Raw genomic sequence first — 19,432 nt, forward strand, 5'->3', positions numbered from 1 at the left:
TCATGTATGAATTAGATTCCTGATATTTTTCTAATAATTGTATTTCTTCATAAAATATACTTAATATTTTAAAAATGCTTTTTGTAAGATATTCATATTCCAGTGTAAACTTTTTTTCTGATCAAATGTTTTTCTTAAGCTGATGTTTGAGTGAATGTTAAAGATTACAACTTTATGGTTTAAGCATTTTCTTTCTTAGTATCATTATTGTGTTTTAACTTATAGGGCAAAACCTCAGAAGCTCTTGCAAAGCTAATTTCACTACAAGCAACAGAAGCAACTATTGTAACTCTTAACTCTGAAAATCTCCTCCTGAGGTATTTATCTTCATTTCCTTTTGTAACTTGTTTTAAACATTTTATTACATTAATTTTACCGTGGTGAGTACACACATGCCATGGCACATGTGTGGAAGTCAGAGAACAGCTTGTGGGAGTTTCCTCCTTCCATGTGGGCCCTAGGGATAGCACTCTGGTTGTTAGGCTTGGCAGCAAGCAGTCTTACCTGCTGAGCCAGCTTACTGATGCTCTTTTGTAATGTATTTTGAGCTGTATCTAGAAGTAAGGAATGTTATAACCACACATAATCTACCTCTCAGATTTAGCAGTTTTCCCCATGTTATCATACTTTACTCTAGCTGTTTCATCTTTCTTTCTTTGGTTGCAATAGGAAATAAATCCCACTTATGTAATTTTAGTGGTAAATTTTCTACACTATTTCTTTATAAAAGGACATATTCAGGTATATATCTGTAATCCCAACATTCTGGAAGATGAAGCAGGGGGATCATGTCTTTTTTTTTTTTTTTTTGGTTTGTTTGAGACAGGGTTTCTCTGTAAAACAGTCTGGGCTGTCCTGGAACTTACTCTGTAGACCAGGCTGGCTTTGAATTCACAGAGCTCTGCCTGCCTCTGCCTCCCAAGTGCTGGGATTAAAGGCATGTACAACCACCATCTGGCCTATTTTTTTTTCTTTTAGTATATATTTATTTTTATGTGCATTGGTGTTTTGCCTGCACGTATATCTGTGTGAGGGTGTCAGGTTCCCTGGAACTGAAGTTACAGATGGTTGTCAGCTGCCATGTGGGTGCTGGGAATTGAATCCACGTACTCTAGAAGAACAGCCAGTGCTCTTAACCACTGAGCCATTTCTCCAGACCCTGATCATGGCTTTGAGAGTTCCTGGGCATCCCTATCTTTTGACATAATGTCTTGCTTTGTGGTTCTGGCTCCAAGATTTTTTCTGGTGTTAAAAAATAGCATGAGGTCCTTGAGTATGCCAAGTAAGTGCTCTGCTACTAAGTACTTACTTTATTTTTTTTTCTCTTAGTAATCCCTCCTTTGACTGAAGGAGGAAGTAAGTAAATAAGGAATGAAGGAGATGTTCTATTTAAAACTAAACATAAGATACCTGACGGCAATTATATATAACTACTGAGGGTCTCAACTAACACAGGCTGATCTTGAACTTACTGTATATAGCCCAGGATGACTTTGAACTCAGAATTCTCCTGCCTCCACTTCCCAAGTGCTGGGATTACTTAATCAGTGACTATGGAAAAATATTTAGAATGTCTACTTTGAGCCAAGACTTTGTTCATTACTACCAGTGAGCAAAACTAATATAGATAGTTGCTGCTATCATAAATATTGGTCCTAGGTTCTGTTGATAGTAATTATGGAGCTATAAACTTGGCATGATCTCCAAATTGTATGTGTGGAGGTTAGATCAAGAACCAGATGCCATGATGCTTTTTATGTTAACTTGTATGCAGTGAAGAACAAGTAGATGTGGAACTTGTACAGCGTGGAGATATAATTAAGGTGGTTCCAGGAGGCAAATTTCCAGTGGATGGCCGTGTTATTGAAGGACATTCTATGGTAGACGAGTCCCTCATCACAGGTACGTTCTGTCAGAGGATCATGGCATGAAAACAATGTGAATCCAAAGTGATCATGAAAAGCAGACACTAAAGCAGAACCAATACATGTATAAATCATGAGCAAAGAATATGAGTTCTTTAAAGTATGCCTTCAGTTTCCTCAGGTTTACTATATTTTTAGGTGCATTATTGAAAACTAAACATTGAAGATTCCTTTTTAAAAAGATTTATTGATTTTTATTTTATTCATATGCGTGTTCAGTTTGTTGGTAATTGGACTGCTGAACCATCATTCTGTCATCCACACTGAAGATTCCTAAGGACTATAATGCACAAGAATAAAGTTTTCAGTGCCTTGTAGAACCAGGTTGATTTTGGCAAATTTGCCAAGGCAGATAAATATTCTGTTTTCCTGCCTTAGACAGTGAATGAGCAAGCATCTTTCAAGAGGATAGTGATCATTTTTTTTCTTCCTTCAGGGGAGGCAATGCCTGTGGCTAAGAAACCTGGCAGCACGGTGATCGCAGGTTCCATTAATCAGAATGGATCCCTCCTTATCCGAGCTACCCATGTGGGAGCAGACACAACCCTTTCTCAGATTGTCAAACTTGTAGAGGAGGCACAAACATCAAAGGTAACCTAGTCCCTAGGAGAAGCAGGTGTTTTCTTTAAAGCTTTCTAGTATGAATCTTGATGTGTATTTTCTTTTGATCTAGTTACATTCATGTGAAATTTATTAAAATATTTTGATCCTGTATTCAGTATTAGAAAAAAGACTTCAAGATACTTATTATTATTATTATTATTATTATTATTATTATTATTATGAATTCTAGGCTCCTATCCAGCAGTTTGCAGACCAACTCAGTGGCTACTTTGTTCCTTTTATCGTCTTGATTTCCATTGCTACCCTCTTGGTATGGATTATAATTGGATTTCAAAATTTTGAAATTGTGGAAACCTACTTTCCCGTAAGTGACTTGGAACAACTCTTGATTATGTGCAAAACACTTTGTGAACCTTTTGTAGAGTTAATTAATTAAAAATAATTTTGAGAAGCTGGAGAAATGGCTTAGTGGTAAATGTTGCTCTTGCAGAAGGCCCAAGTTATGTTCCCAGCAGCTATGTTGAACCAATCCCACCCATCTGGAACTCCAGCTACAGCAGAATGTGAGGCCTGTGGCTTCTGAAAATACCTGCACTCATCCTCACATACCCACACACAGATATAGATACATAAGAAAAATCAAAAAGATGATTTTTGAGCCAGGTGTAATGGTGCATGCCTTAAATCATAGTATTCAGGAGGCAGAGTTGGGTAGATCTCTGTGAGTTTAGGGCCAGCCTCTGTGAGTACCAGCTGAGCTAGGTATGAACTATGAAACCTTGTCTCAAAACAAACACACAAACTTTGGAAATGAGCAGTATTGGCTGAGAGTGTAGGTGATAGAATTCTGCCCAGCATTTGTTAAGCCCTGAGTCTTAAAAGCAAGGAGGGAGGGAAGAAGGGAAGAAAGGAAAGAAAGAAAAAAATGGAGAATGGAAAAGAAAAGACAAACGTAAAGAAGAAATTCGCAGTGTAACAGTCACCCCTTGTACTTTGGGAATATATTTTAAGAGCCCCAGTGGAGGTCAGAAACCAACGCTATTACCTAACATTGTATGTGCCACCATTGGCCCCCTATACAAACACTTGTACACAGATTGAATGCGTTTTCCATCTTAGCTAAGCATTGTCATTACCTGTGTAGTTTTGAGGTATGACAGCAAAACCAGCACAATTTTCCATTTTGTCCTTTACATTGTTGTGAATAAAAGATTTGTTGTTATTGTAGATCTTAGTAAGCTTAGCATATGATTTTTTTCTATCTGTGTAATCAAGAACTTTCTTCTTTTTCCTTAGAAGAAGCATATATGTCATCTCTCTGTCATATCTGAATTGCCATCATGACACTTTTACCCTTTGGGAACACAATTTAACAAAACGGGTTCTACACAAGTGCTACAATGTTTCAATAACCAGGAGGCAGCTAGTAGGTTGCTAATGGCAGATACTATATATATAATGGGTATGCTGTTCACATAGGACAGAATAATACTTCAGTGTGCTCGTTAGAATTTTATGGGGGTTTTTTGTTGTTGGTGGTGGTGGTTGTTTTTTTTTTTTTTTTTTAACATTTTTAGGACAGGCCTTCTTGTAGCCCTTGACTGGTTTGAATTTCGCTGTGTAGACCAGGCTAGCCCTGAACTTCTGTCTGTCTCTATGTCCTCAGTGCTGGAACTAAAAGTGTAAGCCAACATATCTAGCTGGTAGTGACATTTTGTAATGCTCATTTTGGGTAGCTTGTGAAGGTTAAATAAAATAACACACATTTGTATGTATACGACACAGAGTTTCAAGGCCTTGAACTTGTGATACCAGGGATAAACTTGAACTCCTGGTTCTCCTGCCCTCATTTCCCAGTGTTGGTATTACAGGTGTGTACTATCTTACCCACCTAAGATAATGTATTTTAATTAATTAAGTTTTTTGCCTGTGTGTATGTCTATAGACCATGTGTGTGATCAGTGCCTGTGGAAGCCAGAAGAGGGTGTTGAATTACTGGAACTGTACTTATAGATGGCTGGGAGCCACTATGTGTGTGCTGGGAGTCTGAGTCAACATGTGGGTGCAGTGACTCGAACCTAGGGCCTTGTGGCCTTGTGAAGAACAGCCAGCACTCTTTTTTTAACTGAACAAGCACTCATAAAAATATATTTTGAACAGCAAAGAGAAGTTAATAAAGAAAGTAAATTGCATTAGCTTCTTCATTTAAGTCATTTTAAACATATAATTATCAAAAAGGTAGTAGAAGATTTTTTTTGCCTTGCTGGCACAGGTCTATTTTTATTATTATTTCCTCTCGAAGAATTTTAATTAGGATTTCATTTCATTGAGCTATACATTTTCCCCTCCCATCCTCTCCCCTCCCCTTCAACCCTCTTCCATGGTCCCTATGCTTCCAATTTACTCAGGAGGTCTTGTATTTTTCTACTTCCCATGTAGATTAGATCCATGGATGTCTCTCTTAGTGTCCTAATTGTTGTCTAGGTTCTCTGGGATTGTGATTTGTGGGCTGGTTTTCTTTGCTTTATGTTTAAAAACCACTTATAGGTGAGTACATGTGATAATTGTCTTTCTGGGTCTGGGTTACCTCACTCAGACCCAGATGTTTTCTAGCTCCGTCTATTTGCCTGCAAATTTCAAGCTGTCGTTATTTTTTTCTGCTGTGTAGTACTCCATTGTGTAAATGTACCACACTTTCCTTGTCCATTTTTCAGTAGAGGGGCATTTAGGTTGTTTCTAGGTTCTGGCTATGACAAATAAAGCTGCTATGAACATAGTTGAGCACATGTCCTTGTGGCATGATTGAGCATCCTTTGGATATATACCCAAAAGTGGTATTGCTGGGTCTTGAGGAAGGCTGTTTCCTAATTTTCTGAGAAATCGTCACACTGACATCCAAAGGGGTTGTACCAGCTTGCATTCCCACCAGCAATGCAGAAGTGTTCCCTTTCCCACAACCTCTCCAGCGTAAGTTGTCATCAGTGGTTTTGATCTTGGCCATTCTTACAGGTGTAAGATAGAATCTCAGAGTTGTTTTGATTTGCATTTCTCTGATAAGGATGTTGAACATTTCCTTAAGTGTCTTTCAGCTATTTTAGATCCCTCTATTGAGAGTGCTCTGTTTAGGTCTCCACTCCATTTTTTATTGGATTATTTGTTCTTTTGATGACCAGTTTCTTGAGTTGTTTGTATATTTTGGAGATCAGACCTCTGTCTGATGTGGGTTAGTGAAGATCTTTTCCCATTCTGTAGGCTGTTGTTTTGTCTTGTTGACCATGTCCTTTGGTTTATAGAAGCTTTTCAGTTTCAGGAGGTCCCATTTATTAATTCTTTCTCTTAGTGCCTGTGTTGTTGGGTTCTATTTAGGAAGTGGTCTCCTGTGCCGCTGTGTTCACGTGTACTTCCCACTTTCTCTTCTATGCAGTTGAGTGTGGCTCAGCCAGCACTCTTAACTACTCAGCAATCCCTCCAGTTCCCAGAGAATAGGGCAGCTGAGTGAAGCCATGGTGTCAGTGCCTATTCAGCGAGTTAGCTGATGCTTTCTAAAGCAGTGCTCTGTAACGTAGGAAAGTAGACCTGTGGTGTGCCTAGCTTTATTTATTTTACTTAGGCAGCGTTTAATGAAAGTTGTACATGAGATTCCTCTACTCTGTCTTCTCAGTTGTTTCATCCTTTCCCCATTCCTACTTGTCGAGACTTGGCCCTCCTTTTTTTTTTTATGTATAGTCTTTATCCAGCTTTAGCCTGGTGATAACTGCTTTGCTGAGGTGTGTGCCCACATGGATGACCAGTTGTGTCATTAGCCTTTTCTCACTGCACTTATTCAATGTAGATGACACCTAGACTGCTTGGCCAGTCTGCTGGGCTTTATAGTATCCTCGGAGCACAAACTTTGTCATCCTTTTGAATGGGCATAGACAGAACATTATACTTCTGTCTCGCCTTTTTGGAAAGAGGGAAAAAAGCTGATGTTCCTCCAAATGTGGGAAAAGATGTGTGTTGAAATGCCATTTGCCGTTCTTGCTCTGTCCTGAAGTCATAAAGGGATTGAATTTCATTTTGGTGGCTGTAGATAGTGATCCCTCACTTTAGATATATAAACTTCTGTTTTTGTCAGTTGCAAAGTAGGAATAAAAATGCCTAAATTAAAAGATTTGGCCTGGCGGTGGTGGCGCACGCCTTTAATCCCAGCACTAGGGAGGCAGAGGCAGGCTGATCTCTGTGAGTTCGAGACCATCCTGGTCTACAAGAGCTAGTTCCAGGACAGGCCCCAAAGCTACAGAGAAACCCTATCTCAAAAAACAAACAAACAAAAAAGATTTGGATTCACATACGTGAGAGCACACAATATATGTGAAAATATTCATATATGGTGTATATGAAAGTCTAAGTCTATTTATAAAAATACCTTCTAACTTTCTCTTTTAAAATATTTTAAAGACTTACCTTTTATTATGCATAAATATGTGTATCTGTGGGTGGAAACATCCATGTGAGTGCAAGTGGCCATGGAGACCAGAACAGTGGTCAGAGTCCTTGAAGCTGGAGTTAGAGGCAGTTGTGAGTTACCACATATGGGGTCTGGGAACTGAACTTGGGTCTTCTTCAAGAGTAGTAAGTGCTCCTAACCACTAAGCCGTCTCATCAGCCTTCTTAAACATTTTTAATCTTTATTTCACTTACTGTGTGTGTGTGTGTGTGTGTGTGTGTGTGTGTGTGTGTGTGTGAGGGGGGGGGGAGAAAGGTAAGGTATGTGAATGTTGGAACATGTGTGCTCCTGTGTGTATGTATGGGGAGGATAGAAAACAGCTTTGAAGAGCTTGTTGTTTCCACTCGAATTTCTTGGAATTGGACTGAGGTTGTGAAGCCTGCATAGCAAGCACTTTTATCTGCTGAGCCATCTTGCTGGCTCAAACCTTTGTTCCCTAAAATGAATATTTAAGTTATTGTCTTTAAAATTTTGTATTAACGTCCAAACTATGACCTCAGTATCAGAGAGTCAGAATTTATTCAAGGCCAAATTTGTTGAGAATTATGTTGCTGATTAATGTTGCTTCTAGAAATGGAAAAAATTGTGGAGTTCTGTGTTCCTTATTTTTCTCCATAGTTAGTAACTCTGGAATCATCAAAAATTAAATTTTGAGTTCAAGACTATGACTTGTTAAACAGTTTTTATGTTTATAAATGAAAAAGGTGTTCATTATTAATAAGAAAAATATACATCAGCAGCTAGGTAGGATGTGTGATTTTGACACTGGTTTTATTTAAACAGGGTTGAGCTTTGTTTCTTTTATTTTCACAGCTCTCACTGTAAATGAATAACCAAATTTCATGTCTTCTTCTAAAGGGCTACAATAGGAGCCTCTCACGAACAGAAACCATAATACGCTTTGCTTTCCAAGCCTCTATTACAGTTCTGTGTATCGCATGTCCCTGCTCACTGGGACTAGCTACTCCAACTGCTGTGATGGTGGGCACAGGAGTAGGTGCTCAGAATGGGATACTTATCAAAGGTGGGGAGCCCCTGGAGATGGCTCATAAGGTAAGAGTCTCCAGAACTAAGAATTGCACTATCCAAACTTAAACTCGCACCTTTATTGAGAAATAGGGGCCTTAGTTCTTTTCATGTGTTTCCTAGACTGAGCTCTTCTGGGATTACCCTGAGGGTTGAAATACAAAAGCTGTGATGTTGGTTCTTCTTCAGATTGGCCGTAGTTATTTAAATCTCTACTAATACTCCCTCAGCCATTCCCTCACAGCAAACCTGAATGGAGAACCTGTAGTTCAAACCCATCTCAGATTACACCCGTCTTCAGTACTTGTCTGGGAAAATTTGCCAGGGCTTCCCAGGGTTCTGACCTATTTGTATCTGGCTCCACCTTATGGGAGCTGCACCTGCAATGGTAGTGCCTTTACTGCCACCAGCTGGCAGTTTGCAGTTATGACTTCAATTAAAGCCGTGCTCTCACTAATACAACCTTATTACAGTGATATAAAACATATATAGATGCATGGAGGATACATAATACATGGCTAAGTACAAATCTGAAACCTTGAATAGCTAACACACACACACACACACACACATATGTATTATATGTTAAGACATTTTAAAATACGTATGGTGTATTGCCTGCATGCCTGTCCATGCATGCAGAGGTTAGAAGACGGTGTTGGATCCCCCTGGAACTGAAGTATTAAACAGTTGTAAGCTGCCATGTGGGTGTTTGGAACCAAACCTGGGTCCTCTGGAAGAGCAGCCAGTGCTTTTAACCATTGAGCCCTCTCTTTAACCCTGAGGAACTTTTAAAATATTCATTTTTATTTTTATTCATGTTTGTGGGTATCCATGGGACCAGAAGGTCAGATCCTCTAGAACTAGAGTTACAGGTCATTGTGAGCTGCCCAGCATGGGTGCTGGGAACTGAACTGGGGTCCTCTGCAAGAGCACAAGTGCTTTTAACCACTGAGTCACCTCTCCAGTTCCCAGACTTGTAATTTTTATGGAAATAAATTGGCATAATTTCAAACCTAAACGTAAGGGTTCCCTTTTTGCAACTGTTGGGCACCTATCTGATGAACAAGGACATTTCCTTATATGAGCACAGTGCATTTATCAAAATCAAGAAAGGAATATTGACAATGCTGTTGTCTAATCTGTAATTTCATGTTCTTTTTTTCCTCTGTTGTTTCTATGATAACCTTTATTGCAATTTTTCTCTTGTTTAGGATGATGCTTTGAATATTATTCTTATCTTTTTATATCAGTTCATTGGGCTTCCCAGTCTTCAAGTTTCTCATTCTGAGTTTATGATGAAGTGAGCCTGTTCTCTCCAAATTCTTCCCTTTTCCTATGTGGCCTAACTTTCTCAAACTGCTTCCCTGAGCTTCCTCTTAACATCCCAAGTTCTTAACCAAGACCTAGTCAAGGCAAGCAACCCAGCTGGGTTACCGTCACCCTAACATTTACATTTTCTGTTAGTCATCTGCTGTTTACCCAGATTTCTCTAATAGATCTATAATTCATTAGTATCGAAAGCCCTTGGGTTTTCCCCAGAGATGCCAGTGGTATTTCTTACCTATTAACAGTCAACCCATAGCTAACAGCTCTAATTGTCTGACATAAATTCACAGACATTTAACAGGATTAAAACTGAACTGTTGGGTAGGGAAGTTGGTTGCTACAAGATCAACTTAGTGTGTTCACGCAAAGATGATCAGTTGATGAAGTTATGACGCCAAAGGACATTTTATTAAGAAATTAAGTAGCAGTCTGTTGAAAAATAAACCTGTTTCTCATTTCTGGGAGAATGATGTCATGTGGATGCATTGTGTTTTTAACTTTTCTCCAGGTAAAGGTAGTGGTATTTGATAAGACTGGAACTATTACCCATGGAACCCCAGTAGTGAATCAAGTAAAGGTTCTAGTGGAAAGTAACAGAATACCACGCAATAAGATCCTGGCCATTGTGGGCACTGCGGAAAGTAACAGCGAACACCCTTTAGGAGCAGCTGTGACCAAATACTGCAAGCAGGTACAATTTTATATTTCATATTCATGTTGGTATCTCTTATAGAAATGATGCAGACCAAATCTGGACTGGCTTTTGACTATAATTTTTGTATATATTGAGTATGAGGATAAAGAGAATTGTATTTTCTTATTTAATTGAATATGTTGGGGCTGGAATGTAGCTCAGTTGGTATAGTGCTTGCCTAGATGCTTGAGGCCCAGGGATTGATCCCCAGCACCAATAAAGTGAGCATGTTGGCTCATGATTTTAATCTGAGAATTTAGGAGGTAGAGGCAAGAGGTCAGAAGTTCAAGATCATCTTTATTACATGGTAAGTTTGAGACCAGCCTAGACTGTATAAGACTTTGTCTCAAAAATTATTGATTATGCCCTAGTTTTTACACATAGACAACTGTAAACATAACAAAAGAAATGAACCCCTGTTTGACATAAAACATCAAAATATAAGTAATATGTATTAGCCGGACAGTTATGGCACACACCTTTAATCCCAGCACTGGGGAAGCAGACAGATGGATCTTTGTGATTTCCAGGCCAGTCTGATCTACTCAGTTAGTTCCAAGACAGCAAGAGCTACACAAAGAAACCCTGTTTCAGCCCCCACCACCACCACCAATAAAATCTGTCAGTGCAATTTCTAGATCAAAGGGCGCTTAAAGTTTTTTTTTTCATGGCCATTACTAACATCAGCACAAACAGTTCTATCAGTTTGTACCTGCACCCAGAGTTTTGAGTGCCTGTCTTCTCATATACTTACCAATGCTATTTTTCCAATTAAAAGTTATTATACCATCTATTTATTTGTTTACTTATTTATTGTGTTTTGTTTTTGTTAGGAGCTGGACACTGAAACTTTGGGTACCTGCACAGATTTCCAGGTTGTACCAGGCTGTGGTATTAGCTGTAAAGTTACCAATATTGAAGGTTTGCTATATAAGAGTAACTTGAAGATAGAAGAAAATAACATTAAAAATGCATCGCTAGTTCAAATTGATGGAATTAATGAACAGTCTTCAACTTCATCTTCTATGATTATTGATGCTCATCTCTCAAGTAAGCTGATTTCTTTATAGTAGTTTGTAGTTTTTTAGCTGGAAATTTTCTTATTCTTTTTTTTAAATGAAAATAGATTGTTCTTTCATACAATACATCCTGACCACAATTTCCCCTCCCTCCACTTGTTCCATCTGTCCCTACCTCCCTTTTACCCTGGATTGACAACCCCTCCAACTCCCATCAGAAAGGAGCAGGCCTCCAGGAGCAACAACCAAACACAACAAAACAAAATACAATAAAACAAGGCAAAAACCCTCACACCAAAGCCAGAAAAGGCTATCTAACAGGAGGAAGAGCCCCAAGAGCAGGCAAGAGTCAGAGACATGCCCACTCCCATAGTTAGGAGTCCTACAAAAACACCAAGCTAATAGCCATAACATATAAACAGGGAACTTGGTACTGGCTCATGCAAGCCCTGTGCTTGGTACTGCAGTTTCTGCAAGCCTATATGAGCTCTGCTTAGTTGATTTAGTAGGCAGTGTTCTCCTGGTATCCTCTATCCCCTCTGACTCCTACAGTCATTCTGCTGCACACAACCCCCCACCGTGGGATTCCCCAAGCTTTGAAGGGAGGGACCCAGTGAAGACCTACAATTTAGACTCTCGCCCTACATAATATCTGGCTGTAGGTCTCTGCATCCGCTCCCATCTGTTGCTGGAGGAAACCTCTCTGATGTCCGGACAAGGCAGTATAGCAGACTATCATTAGGAATTATTTTATTGATTTTTTTAGATTAATCATGTTGGGTTCTAGCCTAGGTCTCTGGGCTATCCAATTTTTCGTGGGTTCCCACTCATGGAGTGGGCCTCAAGACATTAGCATATTATGCAGGCAGGATAGATTGTAGGTCAAAGGTTTTGTGTCTGGGTTGTTGTCCACATTTCTGGGTTGTTGTCCACATTTCTCTTTTGGTAGCCTGCAGAGTACCTTCCTGCATCAAAGAGACTGGGACATATAAGTAAGGACTCCATGCAGGCACCAGCTTGACTTCTACATGTTCAGTGAGCTGTGTGGATATTGTCCTTGGCAATGGGGCCCTGCTGTCAGTTTGCAGAGAGCAACCCTCTGTCCTTGAATTCTACTGTGTTGTTTAGTGATCTCCAAGGCACCCATTTAGCCAACAACTCAATCAAATGGAACCCAGTCCAACCTTTGGAAGCCTTGCCTGGCTACAAGAGATAACTAGTTAAGATTCCATATCCCCTATTGCTAGGAGTTCTCACTAGAATCTCTAAGATTCTGGAAGTTTCCACTATACTAGATTTCCACAGCACACTCCAGCTGCTCCCAAACTCTAGCCATCTCTCCCCATACTCTTTCCATCCCATCTCCCACGGCCTGATCCTTCCCACTCCCTTCCCCACCTGCTGCCAGCTCACCTACAAAATCTATTCTATTTCCCCTTCCCAAGGAGATCCATGTGTTCTGCCTAGATGCCTCCCCCATACTAATCTCTCTGGGACTACGGATTATAGCTTGGTTATCATTTACTTAACAGCTAATATCCACTTATATGTGAATATGTATCATATTTGTCTTTCTGGGTCTGGGTTACCTCACTCAGGATGATTTTTTTTCTAGTTTTATCCATTTGCAAATTTCATGATATCATTTTTAACAGCTAAGTAATAATGCTCCATTTTGTAAATGTAGCACATTTTGTTTATACATTCTTTTGTTGAGGAACATATAGGTTGTTTCCAGTTTCTGGCTATTATGAATAAAGAAAGCCATGATGAGCATAGTTGAACAAGTGTCCTTATCGCAATATAGAGCATCCTTTGGGTATATGCCCAAGAGTTAGGTATAGCTGGGTCTTTAGGTAGTTCGAATCCCAATTTTCTGAGGAACCGCCATATTGATTTCCATAGTGGCTGTACAAGTTTGCACGCCTACCAGCAATGGAGGAGTGTTCCCCTCGTTCCACATCCTTATGGAGAAGTGTTCCCCTTGTTCCACATCCTTAACAACCTGTATTGTCACTTGTGTTATTGATCTTAGCCATTCTGATAGGTTTAAGATGGAATCTCAAAGTAGTTTTTATTTACATTTCCCTGCCTAATGGCTAAGGATGTTGAACATTTCTTTAAGTGATTCTCAGCCATTTGAGATTCTCTATTGAAATTCTCTGTTTAAATCTGTTTCCCATCTTTTAATTGGATTATTATATTTTTGATACTAAGTTTCTTGAGTTCTTTATATATTTTGGGTATTAGTTCTCTGTCAGATGTGAAGTTGGTGAGAATCTTTTCCCATTATGTATGCTGCCACTCGTGATGGTGTCCTTAGCCTTACAGAAGTTTTTCAGTTTCATGAGGTCCCATTTATTAATTGTTGATGTCAATTCCTGTGCTATGTGCTATTGGTGTTCTGTTCAGGCAGTTGAGAATATTGGTTGAGTATTCCTCCAAAAACTCCTTTCTCCTCTGCTCATATGCCTTGGCTATTTCTGGATTCTTCTCTTCCCACTTTGGGCATTCTTTCTAATTCTTTTTTTATTCAAATATTAGCTATCTTCAATGATTTACTTGGTGTCTGTCTGACTTTCTTCTCATTTTTCATTCTCTCCTCTATACAATGTCATTCATACCTATTTCTTATTTCTTTTGTTGTTATTGTTTTGGGTTTGTTTGTTTGTTTTGAGCCAGGGTTTCTCTGGGTAACAATCCTGGCTATCTTGGAATCCCTCTGTAGTCCAGGGTGGCCTTGACCTCACAGAGATCCACCTGCCTCTGTCTCCCACACCTGGCTTCTCATCACTTTTTTCATCACCTACAGGTTTTCATCATCACTCCAAGTTCTGTGCCTTTTGTGGAGATGTATTTCTTACGTGTCATGTTGGTCTGTCATCTGATCACCAACATAATCTACTTACATAAGTGTTCCAGAACCTCCCCTGCCATTTGTACCCAAGTGATTTTGCTAAAATCAAATCTGATGATACTACCTTCTGACATATGACTTTATTTTAGTGGTTTATAGTCTACTTTATTGTTTGTGGGCTTTTGGGGGGAGTTTTGAGACATGTTTTCCTCGTGTAAAAGTCCAAGACAGGATTTCTTCGTGTAAAAGTCCTGACTGTCCTGCAACTCACTTTGTAGATCAGGCTGGCTTTGAACTCAGAGAGATTCGTCTGCCTCCACCTCCCGAGTGCTGGGAATAAATGTGTATGCCACCATGCTTGGCTGCCTATTTTTGGTTTATGGTCTTTTGAAGGAATGTGCTGAAAATTGTGGAACACCCCCATAATAAGTAATTATTATATGTCTGGCTTAAAAGATTCACTTGTATCCTAGAGCACTTCCATGGATCTTAACTAAGGATCTGTGTTTTTTGTTTGTTTTGAGGTAAGTTCTCACTCTACCCATAGCTGTTCTGCAACAGTTTGCTGTGTCTACCAGGCTAACCTCAAATTCATAGAGATCCACTTACCTCTGCTTCCTGAGTGTTGGAAGGTGTGCACTACTGTGACCTGCTCAGAATCCTCGTTTTAATTGTTCTCACTCATTCAGGACTTTGGTTTCTGCTCTGCTCTGTTCAGTCTCTTGCCTCCCTTATTACTCATCTGTCTTTCCCTGATGTTCCACGTGTGCTCAATGTTCTCACAATATTAATTACCTATCTGTCATTTCTCCTCATAATCTACCATTTATTCTATCACTTTTTTCTTGAAATTTTTTTCATATAATATATTTTGATCATATTTTCCCCTCCCACAACTCCTCCTATACCCTTCTCACCTCCCTACCCAGTCAACTTTATCTTCTTTCTCCCATTCAAAAAACAAAACAAAAAAAACACAAAAAAGAAAAATCAGTAAGACAGAAAATGTCCAAACGAAGAAAAATGAAACAAAAAATCCACAAAAATACCACTGAGTTAATTTTGTGTTAGTTAACTACTCTTGGACACAGGACCTGCCCTAGAGTGTGGTTAATATTATATACCTGATGACACTCTATTGGAGAAACCTGACTTCCCTTTGACAATGGGTATCAATTGCAGGTAGCTTCTTTGTTAGGGATAGAACCCCGTCTAGCTTTAAGTCTTGTGTATCCTGCCACAGCCTGAGTTGATATGTATGTGCAAATGTTCTGTTGTGTATAGAAGTCACTGTTTCCTTTGAGTCATCCATAACCCCTGACTCTTAAATATTTCTGCCTCCTCTTCTTCATAGATCCCTGAGCCTTGAGGGGAGGGGTTTGATGAAGACATCCCATTTAGTACTCTAAAGTCTCTCGCTCTCTGTACATTGTCCAGTTGTAGGGCTCTGTGTTAATTTCCATCTTCTGCAAGAAGCTTCTCAGATGTTGATCAAGTAAGGTGCTGATCTATGGGTATTTCAGTATGTCATTAGGAGTCATTTTATTCCTGATTCTTTAGTGAAATAATGACATTAGCTTTTACCCTATTTATGATCTATCTACTCTGAGGGTCTTGGCCACTTTAGTAGTGCCAGGTATGGGTTTCATTTCATGGGGTAGGCCTTAAACCTAATCAAAAAGTGGTTAAGTCACTCCCATAGAATTTGTACCACTGTTGCACTAGTATGTCATACAGGCAGGTCACTGTTGTAGATTGCAGGGTTTGTTGCTGAGTGGTGATATTGATGGTGTACCTTTCTCCTCCATTGGCGTGCATAGTACCTTCTGGTACCTTGAACACTAGTCATTAGGAGTGAAGCTTCTAGTTAGGCACCTGCTGGACTTCTCTGTGTTCTATGATGCAAGTAAATGTTGTCTTCAGCAATAGGACCTTACCAGTAGAGAACAACAAATAACCTTGGCAGTAGCCTGTAGTATGGAGCTGTGGGCTGTGTTCCTGCCGCCCAGCTCCTGGCTGCATGGCTAGCTTATGCCCCAAAATAACAACACACAAACTGTATTCATTTAAACACTGCCTGGTCCATTAGTTTCAGCCTCTTATTAGCTAATTCTCACATCTTGCTTTAACCCATATTTAGTAATGTGTGTAGCACCACGAGGTGGTGTCTTACCGGGAAAGATTCAGCATGTCTGACCTGGTGGCTGGCTGGCTGGCTCCATGGCGTCTGTCTCAGAGAGGAGAGGCATAGCGTCTGCTCGAGGCATCTGCCTCACTCCCAGCATCCTGTTCTGTCTACTCCACCTATCTAAATCCTGCCTTATCAAAAAGCCACGGCAGTTTCTTTATTAACCAATGAGAGTCCTCCATCAGTAGCCTGTGGTGTTTTTTGGGGGGGTTCCATGGGACCCCTTCATGGCCATTTCCTACTTGTTATTCCATTTACTGTTTTCTCCATGCAGTGGCCTTACCCACAAATCACACTACCCTGTTGACTTATGCTTGTCTTTCTAGACCTGACTGACATCTCTTTTCAGTGACACCTTTGCTGATATGCATTGATAGAAATACTTGCTCTTCTTAAATGTTAGCTGTACTTCATTCCCATTATATTAGACACACTATGAAATGATTCTTTCCTGGCCATTTCTACTTCTCTGTGACTTCTTTTTATTTGTCTATGGATGTAATATCAAGTAAGTGACATGTCAGAAATCACTCAGCAGCTTTTTTGTTGAGAATCTGTTGTATTAGGGACTTTTCATAGCACTTTGAATGATCATCAGCAAAGGCAGAGGCGTAACTCAGTTCTCTACTCCCCTTGTGCTTAGGACGTGTGTGAGGCCCTGGGTTTGATCTCCACTACCACTGAGAGGAGATGGGAGCTAGGCGCAAGGAAAGAAGTTGGGAGATGAGTTACTGGGCTGTTTTTGTAACCCAGGAAAACATATTAATGGCTCAGACCAGTGTGGTAACAGTAGAGTTTGTAAGAGATGATCAAATTCCAGATGTGGCTTGAAGGGTAAGCTGGAAGATTTAATTACCAAATTAGATATATAAAATGTAAGTAAAACAAGAGTCAAGGAACTGAAGAGATGGCTCACCACTTAAGAACATTGACTGCTCTTCCAGAGGACGTAGGTTCAATTCCAAGCACCCACATGGCAGCTCATAACCAGCTGTTAACTCTAGTGCCTGAGGATCTCATGCCTTCTTCTGAAGTCCATGGGCACTGCATGCACATGATGCATAGACATTCATGCAGACAAAACACCTATATACACAAAAAACTAATTTTTAAAAATTAAAACACAAGAGCCAAAGTCCTGTCAAACTTACTAGCCTACCCATTTAGATAGATGAAGTTACCATTTGAATAGTATAAAGAAGACAAGAGAAACAATACGGGAGACAAGATTGGGAATCCAGTTTTATAGATGTTACATTTGGGTGTCTGATAGCTATGTAAGTGGAAGTATCTTATAAATGGAAATATTAGGTAGGCAGTTGTCTACAGGGGTCTGAAAATCCAGGAAATAGGCTGAATTAGAGAAACAGAATTGGGAGTCATTTGCTTTGTAGATCTGTGGTATTGGGTACTATAGTCACTAGTTACATATGATTATTAATTTTGAGTTTATTAAAATTTTATTTCATGTAAAAATCCAGCTCTTTGATCATTTTGGCCCTCAATAGCCACATGTGTTGGCTAGTGGCCATAGGATCAAATAGCAGATGGAGAGCATTTCCATCATTGCTGGAACAGCTGTTCAAACCGCATTAGGTTTACTAAAGTAAAGGTCACTGGTGCATTGTGGGAATAGTTTATTGGAGTAGTGGAGACTAAAGCTTTATTTGAGTGTGTTCACAAGAAAATGGGAAGTGGTGAATTAGAGACAACTGGTAGGGCAAATACTTCTTGTGCACAGAAGTAGAGAAGTGTGATAGCTAGAGCAGTGAGCTCAAGAAGCTTCTTCTGTTTTTAAAGATAATATGCAGCAGAGATGATAAAAATTGATTATTCGGGAGGGAGAGAAGAGAGTAGTTGGGGAGATGGTCTGGAATGGGCAAAGGAGCGTGTACTAACATACAGGTAGAGAGATGGTCTTTGGCAGGCACTGACTCTGTTTATAACAGAGGGAAAAGAAGCTGTGTGTGCCTAGGATGCACAGGAGGCAGAGAGACATGGCCATGAGAAGTCCTCTTATGATTGCAGGGAGCAGTTGCATGTCAGATGAGAATGGGGGAGGAAAAGTTAGATTTGAAAGCAGAGGAGATTTCAAATAGTCATCCTGAGAAAATAATGAATGGTCTGGGGACATGCGGTCAAACATCTAAGGGCTCACTTAAAATTAGTGAGTACCAGTTTAAAACGAAACATCAGCATAGTTGCATATTTACATGTAGCCTCATTAGCTATTGATGCACAGTTAAATGTTTGAATTGTGGTGTTGGAGTGTCAAAGGGAAAACCTCAGTAAGAAGGGAAGCTCTGAACTAATACATTCTCGTCCCTTTTCCCCATCTTGCTTGAGATTGAACCTAGAGCTCCCTTCACTCAGGCTAGGCAAGCACTCAGCCACTAAGTTATATCCTAGCGCTTGAACTAGCACTTGAACAGTATAATGGAGTTTTCTATTTGGAGCGAAAGCTTAAGGACCTTTGAGTCATGGTAGCAACATGGGCTCAGAGGATATGGAAGAGCAGAATGTATTCCTGGAAAACTTGAAAATCACTGTCAGAGGTCATATTCTACCAAGACTGCATTAGAGTGACTGCATGGTTAGGCAAGAAGAACTTGCCTCAAGATGGATTTAAAAGTTAAATAAGCTCACTAAATGTTATTTCTGTATTTCTAGATGCTGTTGATACTCAGCAGTACAAAGTCCTCATTGGTAACCGGGAATGGATGATTAGAAATGGTCTTGTCATAAGTAATGAAGTAGACAGTTCCATGATTGAACATGAAAGAAAAGGTCGGACTGCTGTATTGGTGACAATTGATGGTAAAGTTTCTCTAAAATATTCTGTGACACAATTGTGATCTCAGTCATTATTTTATGTGTCTGTGGAACTTAAACTCTGAGGTTTATTCCAAAGAGGCTTGAATACTAAGTTATAATATTAGCAAAATATGATTATTGTTAATTAAGATTTTCTTACCAGCTGTTATGGCACAAGTCTTTGGGAGCCTGAGATAGAATTATGACTATAAGGGCTACATAGAAAGCCCCTATCTCAAACAACCACCACAACAACAGAAACCTAAATCAGCCGGACATAGTGGTACATGCTTGTAATCCCAGCATTTAGTAGGTGGAAGCAGGAGGACCAATAGTTAGATGATGCTGTAGTGAGCTCAGTGCAAACCAGGGCTATATGAGACCCTGTATAAAACAAAAACAAAACACTAAATTAAAAAAGGCCAAAATATTAGGCAGAGTTCAGAGAACCCTTAGGAAGAGGGGGAGGAAGGATTGTAGGAGCTAGAGGGATTAGGGAGACAAGAACATGGCCCACAGAATCAACT

General features: G+C 39.7%; 1 protein-coding gene across 1 annotated transcript in view; it reads left to right on the forward strand.

The window, feature by feature from the left end:
* Atp7a (ATPase copper transporting alpha) overlaps positions 1–19,432 on the forward strand; it is a 107,700-nt gene that overhangs the window by 78,767 nt on the left and 9,501 nt on the right. The window contains exons 11-18 of the mRNA XM_038316510.1: positions 226–317; positions 1,775–1,902; positions 2,362–2,516; positions 2,719–2,853; positions 7,837–8,031; positions 9,842–10,024; positions 10,861–11,077; positions 18,762–18,908. Of these exons, the coding sequence (XP_038172438.1) occupies positions 226–317; positions 1,775–1,902; positions 2,362–2,516; positions 2,719–2,853; positions 7,837–8,031; positions 9,842–10,024; positions 10,861–11,077; positions 18,762–18,908 (1,252 nt within the window). The remainder of the gene's footprint in view (positions 1–225; positions 318–1,774; positions 1,903–2,361; positions 2,517–2,718; positions 2,854–7,836; positions 8,032–9,841; positions 10,025–10,860; positions 11,078–18,761; positions 18,909–19,432) is intronic.

Source organism: Arvicola amphibius, chromosome X (assembly GCF_903992535.2).
Source record: "Arvicola amphibius chromosome X, mArvAmp1.2, whole genome shotgun sequence".
Taxonomy (NCBI): Eukaryota; Metazoa; Chordata; class Mammalia; order Rodentia; family Cricetidae; genus Arvicola; species Arvicola amphibius.